The sequence below is a fragment of the Rhineura floridana genome, chromosome 19 (genome assembly GCF_030035675.1).
Source record: "Rhineura floridana isolate rRhiFlo1 chromosome 19, rRhiFlo1.hap2, whole genome shotgun sequence".
NCBI classification, from domain to species: Eukaryota; Metazoa; Chordata; class Lepidosauria; order Squamata; family Rhineuridae; genus Rhineura; species Rhineura floridana.
This window is the reverse complement of record NC_084498.1, coordinates 20170592-20189986: the sequence shown is the minus strand read 5'-3', so window position 1 is coordinate 20189986 and position 19395 is coordinate 20170592. Positions and strand designations below refer to the sequence as shown.

Sequence of the window (19395 nt, the reverse complement as noted above, 5' to 3'; positions counted from 1 at the left end):
CACTCTTCCCCCCAGAGCAGGTGACAGTGTCTAGGCCAGTACAATGGGGCCTCTCCTACCAGCCCAGTTGTTGATCTCTGCAATGCCATTGGCATGCTAACTCTACATGTGAGTAAACCGACTCATGTTCAGCGAAAGGAAGTGGTGGAATCCTGAAGTGGTGGAATCTGGTTGGCCACTGTGAGAACAGAGTGCTGGACTAGATGGGCCTTTCGCCTGATAGAGCTGGGGGCTCTTCTAGCAGGGCTGATAAGTAAATGTTCCACTTTGAATAACAATTTGAACATAAGAAGAGCCCTGCTGGATCAGGCCAGTTGCCCATCTAGTCCAGCATCCTGTTCTCACAGGGGCCAACCAGATGCCTATGGGAAGTCCACAGCAGGACCTAAGCACAAGAGCCCTTTCTCCTCCTATGGTTTCCAGCAACTGGCATCCAGTAACAATGCCTCCAACAGTGGAGGTAGAACGTAGCTATCATGGCTAGTAGGCGCTAATAGCCCTGTCCACCATGAATTTGTTTAATCCCCTTAAAAACAAGAAAAGCCTGTTAGATCAGGCCAGTGGCCCATCTAATGCATCAGCCAGATGCCTCTTTGAAAAGCCCACAAGTAGGAATTGAGCGCAAGAGCATTCTCCCCACTTGTGATTTCTAGCAACTGGCATTCAGAGGCGCACTGTGGAGGCAGAACACAGTCACTGTGACTAGTAGCCATGGATAGCCTTTTCCTCCATTAATTTATCTACTCTTTTAAAGCCGTTCAAGTTGGTAGCCATCACTATCTCCTGTGGAAGCAAATCCCATAGTTTAACTATGCATTGTGTGAAGGAGCACTTTCTTTTGTCTTGGAATACATTTTGTTTTGAACGCATACACGCTCAACTTTGTGGGGTTTGCTTATTTATTTCAAATTATATACCACCTTTTTACAGATAGCACTCAACAAGAGTAGTAACAAGAATGATAAAAAGTTACTAAAAACACATGATGATCAGATTTTTGAAAGAGCATATTAAACCAGCAGTGATAAAACACCAAACCGTGGTCACATTAAAGGATATATGTCACTTTTTTTAAAAAAAATGCAGAGCATCAAGCTGCACAGTTATTCCTTTCAGTTTAGCTTCTCGCGATTCTGTTCACATCCTGATCAAAACCTAATTTGCACTCTGGTGCCACCCAAACCACTTCTCCTTTACTCTTCAGATATCCCGGCTTTATACAATTCAATTACTTTCTGTGTGTATTTAAATCCAAATTAATTTAAGGTAACCAGCAGAGGGCACCACTTTCAGTGGGTCACAAATCAATGCAAGTTTTCAGCACTGAATTTGAAATGATAAAAACATTATTTTCCAAAGACGCAGCTGAATCACCATTATCTAAAAAGCTGTGAACAGAGTTCCTGATGACCCGAATTACCTTTTACCTGTTCCACCCCCAGCCCAACTAAAATATCTTCATGTTGGTGTAAGCTAGAACCACTTGGGGTGCCCTCCAACTTAGATGAATATGAATAAAATCCAATTGCAAAGGAGAATATTATTATTATTATTAAAAGCACCATACCTAGGTGCTGTACAAGGAATAAAACACAAATCCTGCCTTCAGACTTACAATTTAATAGTCATAATACATAAGGAAAAAGATGAATGTTATTATATTGCATATTTTTATTTCCATGCAAAATATATGTGGCCCCAAAGTTATAAAGCATAAAACTATGGTGTGACATATGAATTAAAAAGAAAGGACTGCACTCTACAGCTTCTTCATCCCTGAATAACAGCTTACCTGGGGGTAAATCCCAATGCATCAGTGGGGCTTAGTTCTGAGTAGACATATATAGGACTGTGTTATGACTCTTAATAAACAAATACCACACTCACACTCTCACAGTACACAAGTGCAAAAGATTGCAGTCTCAGTTACTCCCTTTTCTCAAAGGCGTTTTGAATCCTTCCTTTGAATATGTAAATTAGAAAGAGGTTTGGGTATTTATTTAATTTTATTTTCATACATTTATGAACTGATTAGGATTTAAAAAAAACCCAAAGCGGTGAACAACATAAAATCCTGAAATAACATAAAATACAAATAAAATATCAATAATTTCAAATACCAATTCTACCTGTTTGCGTCACAGTTCAGAGGAAGGCTGTTTCAACAGAAAAGTTTTAAGCAAGCATTGAAAACTTTTAACTGTTGATTAGAATAATACTTTCCATTTGTCGATTAGACAAATTCATGGAGGATAAGGCTATCAATGACTGTTCTATCTCCACTGTTGCAGGCAGTGCGAATGACAGTTGCTGGAAATCATATGTGGGGAAGTGGGCTGTTGCTGCCTCAGTTTCCCTTTTGTCCTCAGAGGCACTTTGGAACCCCCACCCCACCCTTCCAGAAGTATGCAAGAAGGCACCGAGGTCAATCCCCAGCATCTCCAGGTAGAGGCGGGAAAGATCTCAGCGTGAAACCCTGGGAAGCCGCTGCCAGTCAGTGCAGACAGTATTGAGCTAGATGGACCAATGGCCTGACTCAGTACAAGGCAGCCTCCTAAAGGTCGGGCTACTGCCCCGGGAGCGATGTGGGGGATGAGGGCAACCACAGGGTACCCGCACCCCCAGAATATCGCCGCCGTCGCCACCGCCGGCAGCACACGGTGTGTGTGTGTGTTGGTGTGAGTCCAAGAGTTATCTTCACTATCTTATGCATGTGGATCTGTCCATGCATTTATTGTTGTTGTTGTTAGAATGTGTTAACCGCCTTTCACCCAAAGCTTCCAGGGCGGGTTACAACAATTTAAAAACCCATAATTAAAAAGGGTTTTAGTGATTAACCAGATCCTTAGAGTCCACAGCAGGGGCGGCGCCAAGCGCCCCTCCAAACAAGAAGCTCGCCCCCCCCCGTACGTTTCGTCCACATAGAAATATACTTTGCCCCTTCAGTGCCCCCCCCATTTTTTTCCGGTGCTGCTGCTGGCCTAGAGCAAGTTTGTGTCAAGCGCTTATCTGCCTTGCGCGGAGCTTCAGACCCCCAAGTTTCCCTGGAGAGCCGCTACCAGCCAATGTAGGCAACACTAAACTAGATGGTCTGACACGGTATAAGGCAGATTCATATGTTGCTTTTGTAACTATCCGTACCTTGGTGAGAAGCATCCTCATCACCTTCCGATTCAAAGCGGTGTGGGGATGTGGGTTGGGAGGCTCGCGTCCTGACAGTATTGTTGCTGCCGCTGTTGCACATTCTGGGTGTGTGTTGGTGTGAACCCAGCAATACCGTCACTACCTGATTGTGTCTATATATTATTTTAGCGATTGACCGAACCTTAAAAAGGCTCGAGAAAAAGCTTGCGTGAAGTGCTGTTTGATGCTTTCATGACTATCGCTATCCGTAACTATCGATGAGAACCCAGGAGTATCTTCACCACCTTGCATGCACGTATAGATGTACATCTGTGGGCAAACCGAGGAGTATCTTCAGCACCTTCCGTTTCAAAGGGTGGGCTGCAGCCCCCTCTCAGTTATCACCCCCTCATGGAGAGGTGTGGGGATGTACAAGGGGGCGCACCCCGAGACTCATCATTGCTGCCACCCCTGCACTCTGTATGTGTGTGTATATAAGGGGTGTAGATGTATGTGTGTCTATATATATGTGTGTGTGTGTATATATACATGGGGCGTAGATGTGTGTGTATATATGTGTAGATAGGATGTTTATCCGTGTGTATGTATGTGTGCGTGTGTATATATATATATGTGTGTGTGTGTGTGTCTATGACTGTGTATATATGGGAGTGTATACGTGTGTGCGTGTATATATGGGGTGTAGATGTGTGTGTGTGTATATACACGTGTGTGTATATATATATATGTGTGTGGATAGATCAATTAGATAGTTGTTGTTATGTGCCTTCAAGTCGATTACGACTTATGGTGACCCTATGAATCAGCGACCTCCAAGAGCATCTGTCATGAACCACCCTGCTCAGATCTTGTAAGTTCAGGTCTGTGGCTTCCTTTATGGAATCAATCCATCTCTTGTTTGGCCTTCCTCTTTTTCTACTCCCTTCTGTTTTCCCAGCATTATTGTCTTTTCTAGTGAATCATGTCTTCTCATTATGTGTCCAAACTATGATAACCTCAGGTTCATCCTTATAGCTTCTAGTGATAGTTAAAGTTTAATTTGTTCTCACACCCAATTATTTGTCTTTTTCTCAGTCCATAGTATCCGCAAAGCTCTCCTCCAACACCACATTTCAAAGGAGTTGATTTTTCTCTTATCCACTTTTTTCACTGTCCAACTTTCACATCCATACATAGAGATTGGGAATACCATGGTTTGAATGATCCTGACTTTGGTGTTCAGTGATACATCTTTGCATTTGAGGACCTTTTCTAGTTCTCTCACAACTGCCCTCCCCAGTCCTAGCCTTCTTCTGATTTCTTGACTATTGCCTCCATTTTGGTTAATGACTGTGCCGACATATTGATAATCCTTGACAAGTTCAATGTCCTCATTGTCAACTGTAAAGTTACATAAATCTTCTGTTGTCATTACTTTAGTCTTCTTGACGTTCAGCTGTAGTCCTGCTTTTGTGCTTTCCTCTTTAACTTTCATCAGCATTCATTTCAAATCATTACTGGTTTCTGCTAAGAGTATGGTATTGTCTGCATATCTTAAATTATTGATATTTCTCCCTCCAATTTTCACACCTCCTTCATCTTGGTCCAATCCCGCTTTCCGTATGATATGTTCTGCATACAGATTAAACAAATAGGGTGATAAAATACGCCCATGTCTCACACCCTTTCTGATGGGGAACCAATCGGTTTCTCCATATTCTGGCCTTACAGTAGCCTCTTGTGCAAAGTATAGGTTGCGCATCAGGACAATCAGATGCTGTGGCACCCCTGTTTCTTTTAAAGCATTCCATAGTTTTTCATTAGATAGATAGATGGGGTGTTTGCGTGTGTCTATATGTATGTGTGTGTGTTTGTGTGTGTGTGTTTATGAGTGCATATATATGTGCGTGTCTATGTGTATAAATATATGTTTATGTGTGTATATATATTTTTGTGCATGTGTCTGTATATGTGTGTTGATGTGAGCCCAGCACTATCTTCCCACCTTATTGTGTATAGGCACATATGACTGTAGCGACGAACCGGATCGTAAAAAGGACAGAGGAAAAGCTTGCGTGAAGTGCAGCTGGATACTTTCATAACTATCTCGTATCTGTGCGCATATATATATATATATATATATATATATATATGTAGGCGAGAAGTTTGTTCGCCACCTCATGCGCACGTGTATCTCCGTCGGTGCGAGCCCAGCAGTATCTTCAGCACCTTCCACTTCAAAGGGCGGGCTGCAGGCCCCTCTCCATTATCACCCCTTCGTGGGGATGTGTGGGGGGCGGGACCCACAACAACAACGGCCGCCGTCGCCGCCGCTTCTCCCACCCCCGTCCGTCCCGCCCGGTCGCGCGTGTCTGTCTGCCTGTCAGCTCCAGGAAGCGCAGCGGCTCTGTAGCCGCCTCGTCCGCAGCCGCCGCCGCCATGCATTGTGGGGCAGCGGCAGCAGATCCAAGATGGCGGCCAGCAGGAGGCTGATGAAGGTAACATCCGAGCCCGCCGCCGGGCAGGGCCGGGGAGGGGGGGAAGCCAGGGAGCGCCGAGGGAGCCGCACGGGTGGGCAGGGGGTCCCTTTCTCCCCTTCTCCGCCTCAAGGGTCTCGCTCCTCGCCGGCAGCCATGCCGCTCGCCCTCCCTTTCTCGGCTCGGGCCGCCTAAGCCGCTTCCGCTTCGCTATTTTCTCTCTCTTTCTCTCTCTCTGTTCCCTTCCTTTCGGGGCCGCCGGCGCCTGAGGGAAATAGCCAGCGCGTAGGCCGCGGCGGGGGCGGCGGATGGCTTCCCTTCCTTCGAAAGGGGCTCCGGGTGAGGAGCCGGAGGCGAGCTGCTGCTCCTTCAAAGCGGCCCTCCCTCTCCCCGGCCCCAGAAGGGGCTCCCGCGGTGACTATGCAAAGGGCGGGATGGGGGTGGCAGCCTCAGCCCCTTTTGACCCGCAGTTTGGGGGGGGAGTTCCCCTTGGGGGATGGCTTCGAATTGGGGAGGGGGGACTTCATCCAGCTCGCCACCCAGCCAGCCACTCGCCCACCCCCGCAGGGCCGTGAGGAAGAAGGGGAGTCGATACCCCACTTCGGATGGGCGGAGTGAGGAAAGTGGGTGGTGGCTTCCCCGACGCTACAAAAGAGACTCTTTTCCAAGTCGGCTCTTTGTGGAACTGAAAATGAACAAGAGGCGATGAAGGGGGTGGAGGGGTTACCCTTTAAGCTGTTCTCGGGGAGATATTTCATTTTAAAAAAGAAAACTAAAAATCTTCTTTAAAGGTTATTGATCTTCCTCTTCGAAAGGAGGAAGGCTCTGAGTAAGCTGGAAGTGGGTTCAAAAGTCACTTCAGGTGGGATGGTTTTCTTTTCATTTTTGGTCCTTCGAAGCTTTTCAGCTTTCTTCTAAAGTTGCTCCTTCACAGGCTGAATTGTAGCGATTGTTTGTATTAAATTCTGGCCTTAGGGAAGGGATAAGTTGTGCCTGGATTCATTCGCAGGGCAGGCAACAAAGAGTCTGGTGGGGACCGAAAAGTGTGTTCCAGAAGGACAGTAGAAATCTTTAGGTGCTGACTCAGGAGTAAGTCTGACAACATTCAGCAAGTTCATAGTCTGAATCTGGTAATCTGTTAAAGTGGCATACATCCCTTGAATTAGTTTCATTTTGCCCCACAACCGATGCACTCTGACTGTAGTCCAGAGGAGACTATATACCCCTTTGAAGCTATAGAGTTATTTCTAGGATGCGAGACCTGGGAAAGTGTGAAGGTAACAAGATACACAATGTATGTCTTGTCAAATTTGCTCCATGGCCCTCATAAATTCAGATTAAAAGCACTTATGCATCCTCAGCTTCTGCTTCCCTGTTGATATGGTGTATTCCCTTTCACTAATCTGTTTAATTTGACATCCAGATACGGCCGTTACTGTAGCGTGACAGATTGTGTTATAAGTGGGCTGCAGTATTTAACAAAAGAGGTGCCCTGAGCAATTGGGCAACAGATTTAAAAAGAAAATTAAACAAGTGCCTAGAATTCCTATTGGTGGCAAGCTCCAATTTAGAAGAAGCATTTCACATAAGAGAATGCCTTTTCTAAGACGCCCATTGCATGTGTACATCATTTAAACAAAAGTATTTTTTATTCCAAACTTTTTATTTATGAGGTTCTTAATCATACAAATATGTAATTGATAGGTTCTGTGGCATTTGAACTAAATGTGAAGTAATTTCTTTGTAACTGGGTGACAGGCCTATAAACTTAAAGTTGCTTCTTAAAATGTTTGGTGAGAAAAGTTTACTTGCCAAAACTTAGGAAATAAGTAGACCAGAGGTCCTCAAAGTCCATTCAGGTGGTCCATGGCATGGCTGTGGGTTTGCGGTTGAAGAAAGTACATCTATCGCATTAAATATTCATATTGATTTTTAATGGAATTTTTATTGCTTGTATTGTATTGTGTTACAATTTGAATTCTGTGGAATACACTAAAATACACTCTTTAAAAAAATAAAAGAAGCAATGAAATAGGCATCACTTGAGAGGCTCTTGCAACTGCCCAGAAGTCCCAACAGTTTTTCTACTTAGTTTTTATGGTTAAATAATAATAAATAATAAATTTTATTTCTAGGCCGCCTATCTGGCCGCACAAGCGGCCACTCTAGGCGGTGTACAAGATCAAGTAAAATACAACATACAAACTACATAAAAACCCAAGAACTACAATATAAAACGAAACCGAACCCACCCATAGCTAAAACCAATAAAATTAGGCTACCCCAGGGATCTTGTAGGCCTGCCTGAATAGCCAGGTTTTCAAGGCTTGGCGAAAACTTGGCAGGGAGGGGGCATGGCGAAGATCATAAGGGAGAGAGTTCCAGAGGGTGGGGGCCACGATTGAAAATGCCCTCTCTCTGGTCCGCACCAGTCTAGCTGTTTTGACTGGTGGGACCGAGAGAAGGTCTTGAGTGGCTGATCTTGAGTGGGACGCCTTCAAGCCGATTCTGATTTATGGTGACCCTACGAATAGGGTTTTCATGGTAAGCGATATTCAGAGGGGGTTTAACCATTGCCTTCCTCTGAGGCTGACTGGCCCAAGGTCACCCAGTGAGCTTCATGGCTGTGTGGGGATTCGAACCCTGGTTTCGCAGGTCGTAGTCCAACACCAGAGGCATTGTTTGTGTGAAAGAAGAGTTGGGATGGGTTCCTATTTCAATAAATAATCTGTTGTATGAATTTTAATATTTGCAGCCACTTTATATGGTATAGCCTTGTCATTTCAGAGCAATCGTAATTGTTTTTCCTTAAACAATCCTCCCTTTCTATCTGTTCTTAAGCTCAATACCTAGTCATTTGCATGTTTTTGACTAATAATGTGCAGTTCCTAAATCTTAAGCTTAATAGGCAAAAAGGTGACTATGACCAGTCTGCACACTCTTGCACACAAGAGTGTAGACATGTCAGTGCATTTTCCTACAATGTACCTACGATGTAGGATTGATGCACATGATTGCAGTATTGGTGTTTTTGACCTGCAGAGATTGTAATTGGAGCTGTAGTACTCAAGCTGTTCGTTTCATAATGGTAAATAAGTCATTTGAAGGATTTCATACCAAGGATAACTTACGCAGCTCCAGTGTAAAATGCTGGTCCTGATGCCATAAGCCAGGGTGGCACAACCTGTAGCCACAGGGCTACATGCAGCCCTTGGCCTCATTTCCTATATATATGTGCGTATGTGGTGGTGGGGGGATCGAGTGGGGAGGATGCTGAGATGAATGGAGCAATGGTAAGAAAGGGGGGGAAAGCTCTCTGCAATTATTTCATGCCTCTTGAAATAGAGCTCTCTCTCCTCCCCATCCCACCTGGTAGCCCACTGAATGAGGTGGAAAAGGAGAAAGAGGGATGTAGCAGAAAAAAGGAAAAGAGTAGGCCTTGCTTACAACTGGCTTTGGTCTTGCCCACCGTAGAGATGTGGCCCCCAACAGATCACCCTCAAGCAAATATGCCCTTGACAGGTCCCCTATCCTTTCTGTAAGTCTGGGCTATTGATATTAATATAGATATACAAAATGTTGCCCTAGCATGTATATACACTTGCATATCTGTTTGCTGCAGCAAAGGTGGTGGTGTAGTCAACATTTGCTTCCAAAGACAGGCAAGAAATAAAATTGTTCTTTACTGAAAAGGAAAGTGAAACTTAAACATTCTTTTATACTAGTAGCTGAAATGTTCTTCCCTAGAGTGTGGTCTTTGGTTGGTGTAATTCTCAGTTTAATAGTGTCTGCTAATTGAAGTACAGATAAAATGTAGTTTTACCCTAACTGCCTTTTAATCTGTGTGTTCTATTAGCAGGTGTTATTAAATCAGCAATTATATTGCTCATTGTTTCTGTAACTTAAGCCTGTCTCATTTTATTATTGATTTCAATGGGAGCTTTGCAGAATAGTAATCTTTAGATAACATGTTTGTATCTGAGCTGTGCGCCCACTTTGTCTGTAAGGAACCGCCTTTATGTTGATCTGATTCGACTCCAGTTTTCCACTACTGGTCTGATACCAGATCTTGATCTAAAAGAAGACTGTTTCTATATGTTTAGATAGCATCCTGGCGGGATAAAATGCTAGAAATGCTTGGGACCATGTGTCCTTTTATTGAATAGCTGCTTTGATCGGTCATTCCCTTTGTTTTTAACTTAGAAGGCTACAGGTTCTCCATCCCTGATTTAAACACAGGTATCTAGATGAGGATTAGGACAATACAAAAGTAAATGTTGAATCTGAAAGAAAAAACTATTTTAATATTTACTTCCCATCTGTTACATCTTTATATAGTACTTTGAAATAAACATTGTTCTTATTAGTACATACATAATTGTAAGGGCTATGTATAGGGATTGAAATAGCTGGAATTTATTGGAAAGCAAAGGTTCTTGGGACTTCTCATAGTAAGCCTTTCTCAATAGTAAAATATGTGTAATATTCCATATTATTGAAATAGTGTGATTACATATTGAAATAGTAAGGTAGTTGACAGATATAAACAAAGGCATTATGGACAGTAAGATGTGCCTTTTAGAGCATTTCTAGAATATGTTTTAGTACAGGGCTGGGGAACCTGTAGCACTCTAGATGTTTTTGGACTCTATTTTCCATCATTTTACCATTGGCCATAGTGGCTGGAGCTGATAGGAGCTGGAGTCCAGCAATATCTGGAGGGCCACAGGTTCCCCATCTCCCCTTTTAATAGGATGATACCTGTTTGTTAAAGGCAGTCCTCAAGATTACTTCTGTTTAGAAGTTACTTCTTTTTCCGAACACTAAAGGAACTTGGGGAAATGGAGTCTTCATTCCCCACCCCACCCCAACCTGGAGTAAGCTCATCCATTGCTCCTTCCGCTGCTTGTAAGGCACATGTAGTTGTCACATGCACCTGTGGAACCTGCTGGAAGTTGCCTGTGATTGGTGGTAAACCAGACAAGCCTCTAAAATTTTGAATATTTTTAGTGTTTGCTTTGGTCATGCCAAATGAGGCTATCACAACAGCAATGCCCTGATTTTTTCACTGATTTGTTTAATTTTGTGTTGAATTTTTTTGCCAACAAGGCTGTTCTGGTAAGTAATAGCATCTTTTCACATGCAATTTGGGCAATCATTTTTGCCATAACTTTCTTAACACACTTTAGTTAGCTCTTTGAAGGCTGTGCACATCTGCCCACCACTGGTATGCTCTTGCATCCTGATTTGAGATAAAGATGACAGAACACCCCGGCTCCATTATATGAGGAGTAGATACCATGCCATTGTCTTTGATTAACAAAGTCTATAAAGTGCAGTTAGGTCCTGCACTCTGATCCATCTGGATGAGCTCGAATTGTCAAACAATACATGTAGTGCTTTACAAATAACATTTCCTTTTCTTGTATTATGGATATAACTAGTAATCCAAGTCCAGTATCAGCAGGTAGTAATTGTGATCTCTGTACCATATAGGTTGAAAGTTTGTGGCCTGAACCTAGGCCCCATCTGCAGTATACATTTAAAGCAGTATCATACCACTTTAAATGTCATGGGGTCCCCCAAAGAATCCTGAGAACTGTGATTTGTTAAGGATGCTGAGAGTTGTTACAAGACCTCCTAACAACTCTCAGCACTCTTAACAAACTACAGCTCCCAGGATTCTTTGGGAGACGCCATGACCGTTTAAAGTGGGATGATACTGCTTTAAATGTATAGTGCAGATGGAGTCCTACTGGCTGCAGCATGCAGTTAGATGTAGCCACATAAAGCTATTGCAAAATACTAGCTCTCCTGTTTTCAGGATGGCAGCTGCAGGAGCAGCTTTAGTTGTTCATGTTCCAGTGGTGAAGAACATCCTTGGCACAGGTGGCTTTTGCAGGATACAGAATGAGTGTACAGAAGAGTGTGATCAATTGTGGCCTTGGGTGTCCCCTCCAAACAGCAGCCAGAGCAGCCCCAACATCTGGATGTTGGTGCAGCATCATAAGGCATGACCCTTCTATTTTGGGGGCAAATGGGCTAGCACTATTCAGCTTCAACATGCGTTGCTTTGCCGAGATGTAAATAAAAGAAATGGTAACCTCCCACAGAAACTACAGAACTGGAATAATGCATAGAAAATATGTTTATTAATACAGTAGGGCCCCGCTTTACGGCGCTTCGCTAATGCGGCGGTCTCAATTAGATGCAATTAGACTAAAGCCCCGCTCATACGGCGCTTGTTCCGCTTTTATAGCGATTGTTCGGCGTCACACATCATTCTATTGAATGAGTTCTGCTTTTCAGCGGTTTTCGCTTTTCGGCAGGGGTCTGGAACGTAACCTGCCATATGAGTGGGGCCCTACTGTACATTGATGTAAGTGCAGGAAAAATAGCAACATACCAATCTTTCATCAAACCTCTTTCTTTAAAACACAGGTTTTTTTTTAAGTATGTGTATTCACTTTCTCATAAAAAGGTATTGTGTAAAGTGTGCTTTAGCCCATTTGTGTAAGGGTGGTATTTCAAGATCCTTGTTTGGTAAACAACTTATAAGGTGCCCACGTCAAGTGCTGGTGCTGGCATTGGTCCATTACAACATTATGCTGTGCTGAAAGCCAAGGGCAAGCCCCAGCATAGCTGTGTCACCAAGATGCTGTTTTGCCAGTGGTAGGGATCTTGTATGCCTTTCTGTGAGCCTCTGTCTCAGTACTGCAGCTCATGGGATTGTGTCATTAGTTTATTAAAATACCACATCAATACATGGGACTAGTTCAGGCATGCAGTAGCCCCCACGTGAAGGTGTGAAACATATGCAGGGCGACTGCTGTTTGTGTCTTCTGTATGCAGACACCCCAATTTCTTTTATTTACATCTGGGTGAAACCATCATGGGACCTGAGATGACCCCTGTGGAGTTCACACCAACAGCGGTTCCACTCAGCCGTCGTGTGCACTTGTAAGGCTCTTTGAGAGCTGCCACAGGTCTGAACCAACCCATAAAATGTACTTTTGATTTCTGTTAATGAAATGAAACAGTTGGACCCTATTTTGTTGATGGGGCAGATTTATGGAACATTCTGTGCTATATGAAACATGTAAATTACCTACCAGTAAAGGTTGGTAAAGGAATTGCTTCATGTGTGACACATCATTTTGTGGTATTAATATGATACCAGCGCCTTGGGAAAATAAGTGACCACTGAAGTGCAAGCGTAAATTACTCAGGTTGTTGGGTTTTTTGTTACAAATGCGATGTCATTTTCACTTCTTAAATTTGGAGAGTTCAGAAACATTGAGATGTTAATATAGTTTGTGTTTAAACTTCTGCCTGAAAGGCAAGGAAGCAGCAGGCAGGTTTATTTTGTTAAAAGTTTTTGCGTGAACAACTACATGGTCAAACATTTACTCAGCCAAACTCCAGTATAAACTAAAAGCACCAGCCACACCCGTGTAACTAACCTTGAGATTTGTATTCAGGTATTTGTAAATGATGTAGCAACTCATCAATGATATGTTTATGTTTTTGCTAGTAACTTCATCCTGGCTATTTAAGTCTTTTGTGTGTGTGTGTTCTGTTTGATATTCGATTGTAGTTGGGCGCTGCTCCAAGTAACTATGCACAAGGTTAATAAGTCGTATAGCCCATAACACTGGGGCATGTTTGGGTAAAATTCATGAGTAAAGAGGTAAAAAAGAGCTTTATTTAGAGATAAATAAAATAAAAAGTTTTATTCTAGATTGCTTTGAGTGGTGGTCCCTACATTCTTTCCCACCAGTTTCCCCCCCCCCAAACTCTTGCTGCCAGTCACAGCATTGAGTATGTTATTTGAAAGCAGATACCACAGCAGAACGTTTAGAATTGCAAGTAACGAGGGATTTCAAAATCTCCCTTCATATCACACAAGAATTGTTTTAGTCCAGCCTTGATATTAGCTAATGTGCTATTTTTAAATATGCATGCCATCATGAATTAATATTCAGATTCATGCAAAGTCAGCTGGGTGTAGCACATGTGTGTGTGTGTCTGATCTGAAACATGTGTATAGTTACTGCCACTTGGGGGGGTTTAGGAGTTATAACAGCAAGGTTGTTCTGAATATTCACCTCGGTATTGGCTACCTTGGAATTAAATGTCAACCTGATAAAATATTCAGAACAGGAAACAAATGTTTTCTCCCTCTCCCCCAATAAAATAGATGAAAGGATTTTTTCCTAATCTTCTCAACTTTTTATAACGCTAACTTAGGTTGCACTCTAGTACACACTTACCTGGGAGTAAGCCCCATTAAACCCAGTGGATCTTACTTCTGAGCAGACATGCATTGCATCCTCAATGATCAACTCCTCTTTTTTTGGAGAGGGGAAGGGCTTTCTGAATCGCTTCTTAACTGGAGCGGCAACATATGGCCTCCAGTCTGCATGCAGCTGCCAGTCATTTCCTTGTCTCTTCTTAGAATCTTAAGAAGATCTTTTAAAGAAAGAGTTTTGTTAGAGCAAAAGCTGAGATTATTATTGGTTTTTGAGTATTCAAGGTTTAGAAACAAAAAAGCAAAATGAGAACCTCAAAAGTATATTAAATCTAAATGTATACTGTCATTTCGAATAGTTGAGCCCAGCAATACTAGTCACATAGTGCAGAGTAAAAGATACGTGAATGATGTAAGCAAGAGAGGTTGAAATGTGTTAATGGGGAAGATTACAGGTCTGTGTTGTCATCCGGTGGTGCTGAACTGCTGCTGCTTGTCTTGCTTTAAAGATTGCACAATTTCCCCTAAACGTGCTTCATGCGCAACCCTGCTGTAATGTTAGCATCTCTTGCTAGCTGTCTGCTTCCTTTGGATTCGTGATATATTTTCCGTGCGTGAACCTTCCAGAAGAGCATGTTGTCAACGCTGGAATTGTGCCAATAACAGAGAACATTGCAGGAGGCGTAAGAATGGTTAATAAGTGGTGGCGATGTTTTTTTTTTAAACTTGCTAACTTTTGAAAATTCAGCCATTCAGGGAGACAGTAACATGAGAAGCATGTTGCCATTATTCATAAGTCAGGGAACTTCATTAATTAATGAAATTCAAAATGACATTACACAAATATAGATGGGATAGAGGACCAAACACAGCAAATGGCTTGGGTCCACACCTACAAATTGTCTGGTGGGGGGCAGGTGTTAACTTTTAAACAAACAACCCCCCCCCCAAAAAAGAAACACCTTTGTTATTGAGTCCCAATACTACCTTTCCTCATCTTGCCTGCCAAAATCCCTTCACTAGCATCTGGATCTGGGCATCTCCTCCATACCGTTCAACTCCCCATCTGAACTCCCCTTTCCATGTGCCATTTCTTGCCCTCCAAAATGGAAATGGACTCCCTTCCAGTCGATGCCGATTTATGGCAACCCTATGAATAGGGTTTTCATGGTAAGCGGTATTCACCATTGCCTCCCTCTGAGGCTGAGAGGTAGTGACTAGCCCAAGGTCACCCTGTGAGCTTCATGGCTGTGTGGGGATTCGAACCCTGGTCTCCCAGGTTGTAGTCTAGCACCTTGTTATATGCCAAAAGAGTTGTCCCCATATCTTGACAGCTTAAACATGACTGCCATCCCAATCTTCATTGACAGTAGACTGCTATCGCTGATTCCACACCCCTTTGTGACTGAAATGCTAGCAAATTTGACACTTTGTGTACAGTACTTCTTGTCACTTGTGCTGCTAATTTGAATTGGAAAGGGGAGAGGGCAATGCAGTAATTGCCATGAGTTGACCAGCTCCTTTACTGAGGGCATTGCTTCCCTTCTCTGTAGATGGTTCCGTATTATGCATGAAGGCTGATGGCTGCCTTGGAGATGCCATAGAGCAACCTCCCCCAACCTGGCAATGTTGGCTGTGGCTAATAGGTGTTGTAATCCAGGACACCTGGAGAACACCAGAATGGGAAAGGCTGCCATAGGACTTCTTAGGGCCAGCCTTGTGCACTACTAGTTGCCTAGGGTGAGTGTAAAGTACTTCCAGGCAACCAGAATGCCCCCCTTTTGTAGTTCACTTTCAGTGTAAACCTGGTCCATATTTTTTCATTGCACACGCTCGGGTCCCATATACCCTGGCTAAGTTCAAGGTGCTGGTTTTGGTGTATAAAGCCCTATACAGCTTGGGACCAAGATATCTTAAAGATTATCTCACCCCTTAAAAACCCAGTCAGTCACTGTGCTCTGCAGGTTGGGGCCTCCTGCAGATACCATCTTATCAGAAAGTCCATTCTGCACAAGATAGGAAGTAGCCCTTTAATGTTGTGGTACCTACCCTTTGGAATTCCCTCCCAATAAATATTAGACAGGTGCCGACTTTTCGGCACCTACTGAAGACTTTACTCTTTCAACAAGCCTTTTAAATAGATCCCTTATCCCAGTCTATATCCGTATTGGAATTGTTTTTTAAGATGTTTTTAAGATGTTTTGTTTTTAAGATGTTTTTAGTACTTTCTTTGTTTGCTGCCCTGTGTTCCATCATAATGTGTGAATGATTGAGCCAATACAACATCTCAAGGCCTCCTGACCTGCTTTACAAACAATTGGGTTGCCTTTTGCACGGCCTTTCCTTTCTAACTGAGACCCTGTCGTTATCTGAGCCATCTTGACTATCTGTGCTAGTCTCGTTACTTCAGTCTTAAATTTTTGTTAGCTTTTGCTAATCTGTTCTGATTAGGAAGGCTCTTAAATACATTCTGATTTTGAATTGCTTTGGTTGAGGATTAGAGAGATGGATAAAAATTGATATGTATTTGACTTTCGGCTGTAAGAAATTTCTCTCTGGAAACTGAAACTACAGTAATGAAAAACTGCTTTTCTTTGTAAAGAAGGAACTGTGGGGAAAACATTTTTGTCAATCATTGCATGGCACAATAGATTATGCCATTATGCTATAGCTTGAGACTGAGGGCCAGGAACTGGCAGGCCATCACAGATGCCATCCATTGATAGATCTGGATGACTTTTAAACGCATGTTTTGTGCTGTCAGATCTCTGCAGTTAGCCCAGTCAGTACTCTAAGCAGGGGTAGTGAATCTGTGGTCATGCAAATGTTGAAGGATTTCAGCTCCCTTCAACCTTAGCCGGCATGGCCATTGGCCAGGGATGAGGGGAATTATAGTCTAAGAACAACCAGTGAACTATAGGTTCCCCAACCCTGCTGTAAATATTTGACTACCTACCAATTCATGGGCATTTACCTTCTATCTCATGGAGAACACCAATATCATTTATTTATTTATTTGCTGAATAATATGCTGAATAACTATTATCAGACCTTGCTTCTGGTTGAGATTAAGTACTTGTGGCATGGGAGTGGGGCAGAAAAGGGTGGTTGTATGGGAAAGGAGAAAGGGCAGATTAAAACAGAAAGGAGCCCTGGAAGAAGAAGCACCTTTCAGTATTAATTCCAGCTAGCACCCATCTGCAAAAACCTGTCATATGATTTATGATCAACAAGTTAGTATTTATTTAGAAGTATATAATCAACAAGCAGAAAATTTTGATGTAAATCAGTTATGTAAACTGAGCATGTTTTTCTTGTTGATTTAAGTTTCCCTTGATACTAGTTCTGTACTTAGCTTTGTACTTACGGAAGTGATTAGTCACACTAAAGGAAGAACTCAACAAAAACCCATTGCCTAAGTTTCACATTCCTTTGGCTGTTGTTTGCCCTGTTTATATTTGTTTCTATAAATCTATAATAAGCTGGTTGAGGAGTGCCACATCCGATTGGACTTTACTTTGCACACTTTTAGCTGTTCACTGTGTCATTTTTAAGTAACCATACATTGAGCCTCACAATGGGCTTCCATCAGTTGGTATTTCAGCAAAAATACACTAGAGTAGTTGTTGTTGTGTGGATACATCATGACAATGAACACCAATGGTAATGTGTTTTTAGTCATAGCCACTCACCTTGTATCTGCCAGTGATTTGCTTTGTTGTAATACGTCAGAGGGAAACATAGCTCAATGGTAGAGCTGAAGCCTTTCATGTAGAAGGTCTTGGTTCAGTTCTGAGAGATATCAGTTAAAAGGATATATAGCAGCTGGACCAGGCAAGATCTTTGCCTAAGACCTGAGATGGCTGTTGTCAATTGGAATAAACTTTTTGCTGCCCTTGGCTCCTACTGGGAGAAAAGGTGGGATATAAATCAAATAAATAAATAACTTCCCCCAACCTGGTACCTTCCAGATGTTTTGGACTACAACTCCTGCCTTTTGGACTAGCACCAGCCTGTGTGGCCAGCGGTCAGGGATGACAGGAGCTGTAGTCCTGAGGGACACCGTGTTGGGGAGGCTGGAGTAGACAAGACTGGGCTAGATGGGCAAATTGTCTAAGTATTTATTTATTCATTCATTCATTTTATTATTAGATGTATATCCTGCCCTTCTGCCCAGGCACCTGGTTGGCCACTGTGAGAACAGGATGCTGGACTAGATGGGCCACTGGCCTGATCCAGCAGGCTCTTCTTATGTTCTTAGGAGCAGCATATATAATATAGTATATAGCCTATGAGCTGGGGAATAAAAATGGGGTGACCGTTACCATGTGGGGTGAACAAGTGAGGTAGCCTTTTTTTGACCCCCTCCCCTTTTTTTTTTTTTGGCTTCTGACCCTAGTGAAATTATCAGCCCCGATGGCCATTGTTAATGAGTAGCCTTTTAATTATGTAAAAAATAGCCAACAGTACATACTCTCTAGTTTGAGGCAATGAGTGATATCCAAGTAATTAATACTCAGAGTAGGCCCCTAATAAAGCCTTTGTTATATTGTCTACATCAGGCTGCAGAGGACAGGAGAGAAGCAGAGCAGTTCCGTTGTCTCTGCTGAGACATCCACTGCCTTAGCACTCCCTCAGCTGTCACCTACTGACAGCCATTCCCACCAGGTTACCTAAACTGTTTCCATCACAGCTGGTTGTTATAAGAATGGTAACTTTAAAATTTGCTGCCTGAGTGCATGCTTTTTCCCTTCTCTTCCTCTGCCTCCTTTGCTTTGCATGTCATGTCTTTTAGTTTGAAAGCCTGAGGGCAGGGACTGTCTTACTACTGATCATTGTAAGTGCTCTGTGAGCTTTTTCAGCTGAAGGAGTGGGGTGAAAAATGAAATGGACTGCCTTCAGGTCGATCCCTACTTATGGCGACCCTATGAATAGTGTGTTCATGGTAAGCGGTATTCAGGGGGGGTTGACCATTGCCTCCCTCTGAGGCTAGTCCTCCCCAGCTGGCGAGGGCCTGCTTAGCTTGCCACAGCTGCACAAGCCTGCCCCTTCCTTGTCCACAACTGCCAGCTGGGGGGCAACTGGGCTCCTTGGGACTATGCAGCTTGCCCACGGCTGCACAGGTGGCAGGGCATGTAACCCCTGAGCCACTCCCTGTGGGGTGATGTTTAGCTGGCCCTTGACACCCAGGAGACACGAGCGGGGATTTGAACTCACAGACTCTGGACTCCCAGCCAGGCTCTCCTCCCCGCTATGCTATACCAGCTGAAAAGAGTTGGGTAAGGAGTTTTAAATAAAATAAAGCATTCTCAGACTTTTAGGCAGGTTATTGCTAGAGAGGCCTAGCCAGTTTTCAAGGGAGAGAGAAGCATTTATCTCCTTAGGGAGGGGGAACTCAGTACAGCATATGTTTTTGCTTCTCTAGGATCGGTCCATCAGAGTGCATGTGTGGGACCCCATTTTCTTCTTCCCATTTTATTGATGTGAAGGCCTCTTGGGAAGAGGATGGAGGAATGTTGCTAGCTGTTTTGGGGAGACTTGCCC

At 43.2% G+C, this 19395-nt stretch overlaps 1 protein-coding gene across 1 annotated transcript in view; it reads left to right on the top strand.

The window, feature by feature from the left end:
* Nucleotides 1-5373: 5373 nt before the first annotated feature.
* Nucleotides 5374-19395, top strand: part of UBE2L3 (ubiquitin conjugating enzyme E2 L3) — a 28879-nt gene continuing 14857 nt past the window's right edge. The window contains exon 1 of the mRNA XM_061602870.1: nucleotides 5374-5621. Within this exon, the coding sequence (XP_061458854.1) occupies nucleotides 5409-5621 (213 nt within the window). The 5' untranslated portion in view covers nucleotides 5374-5408. The remainder of the gene's footprint in view (nucleotides 5622-19395) is intronic.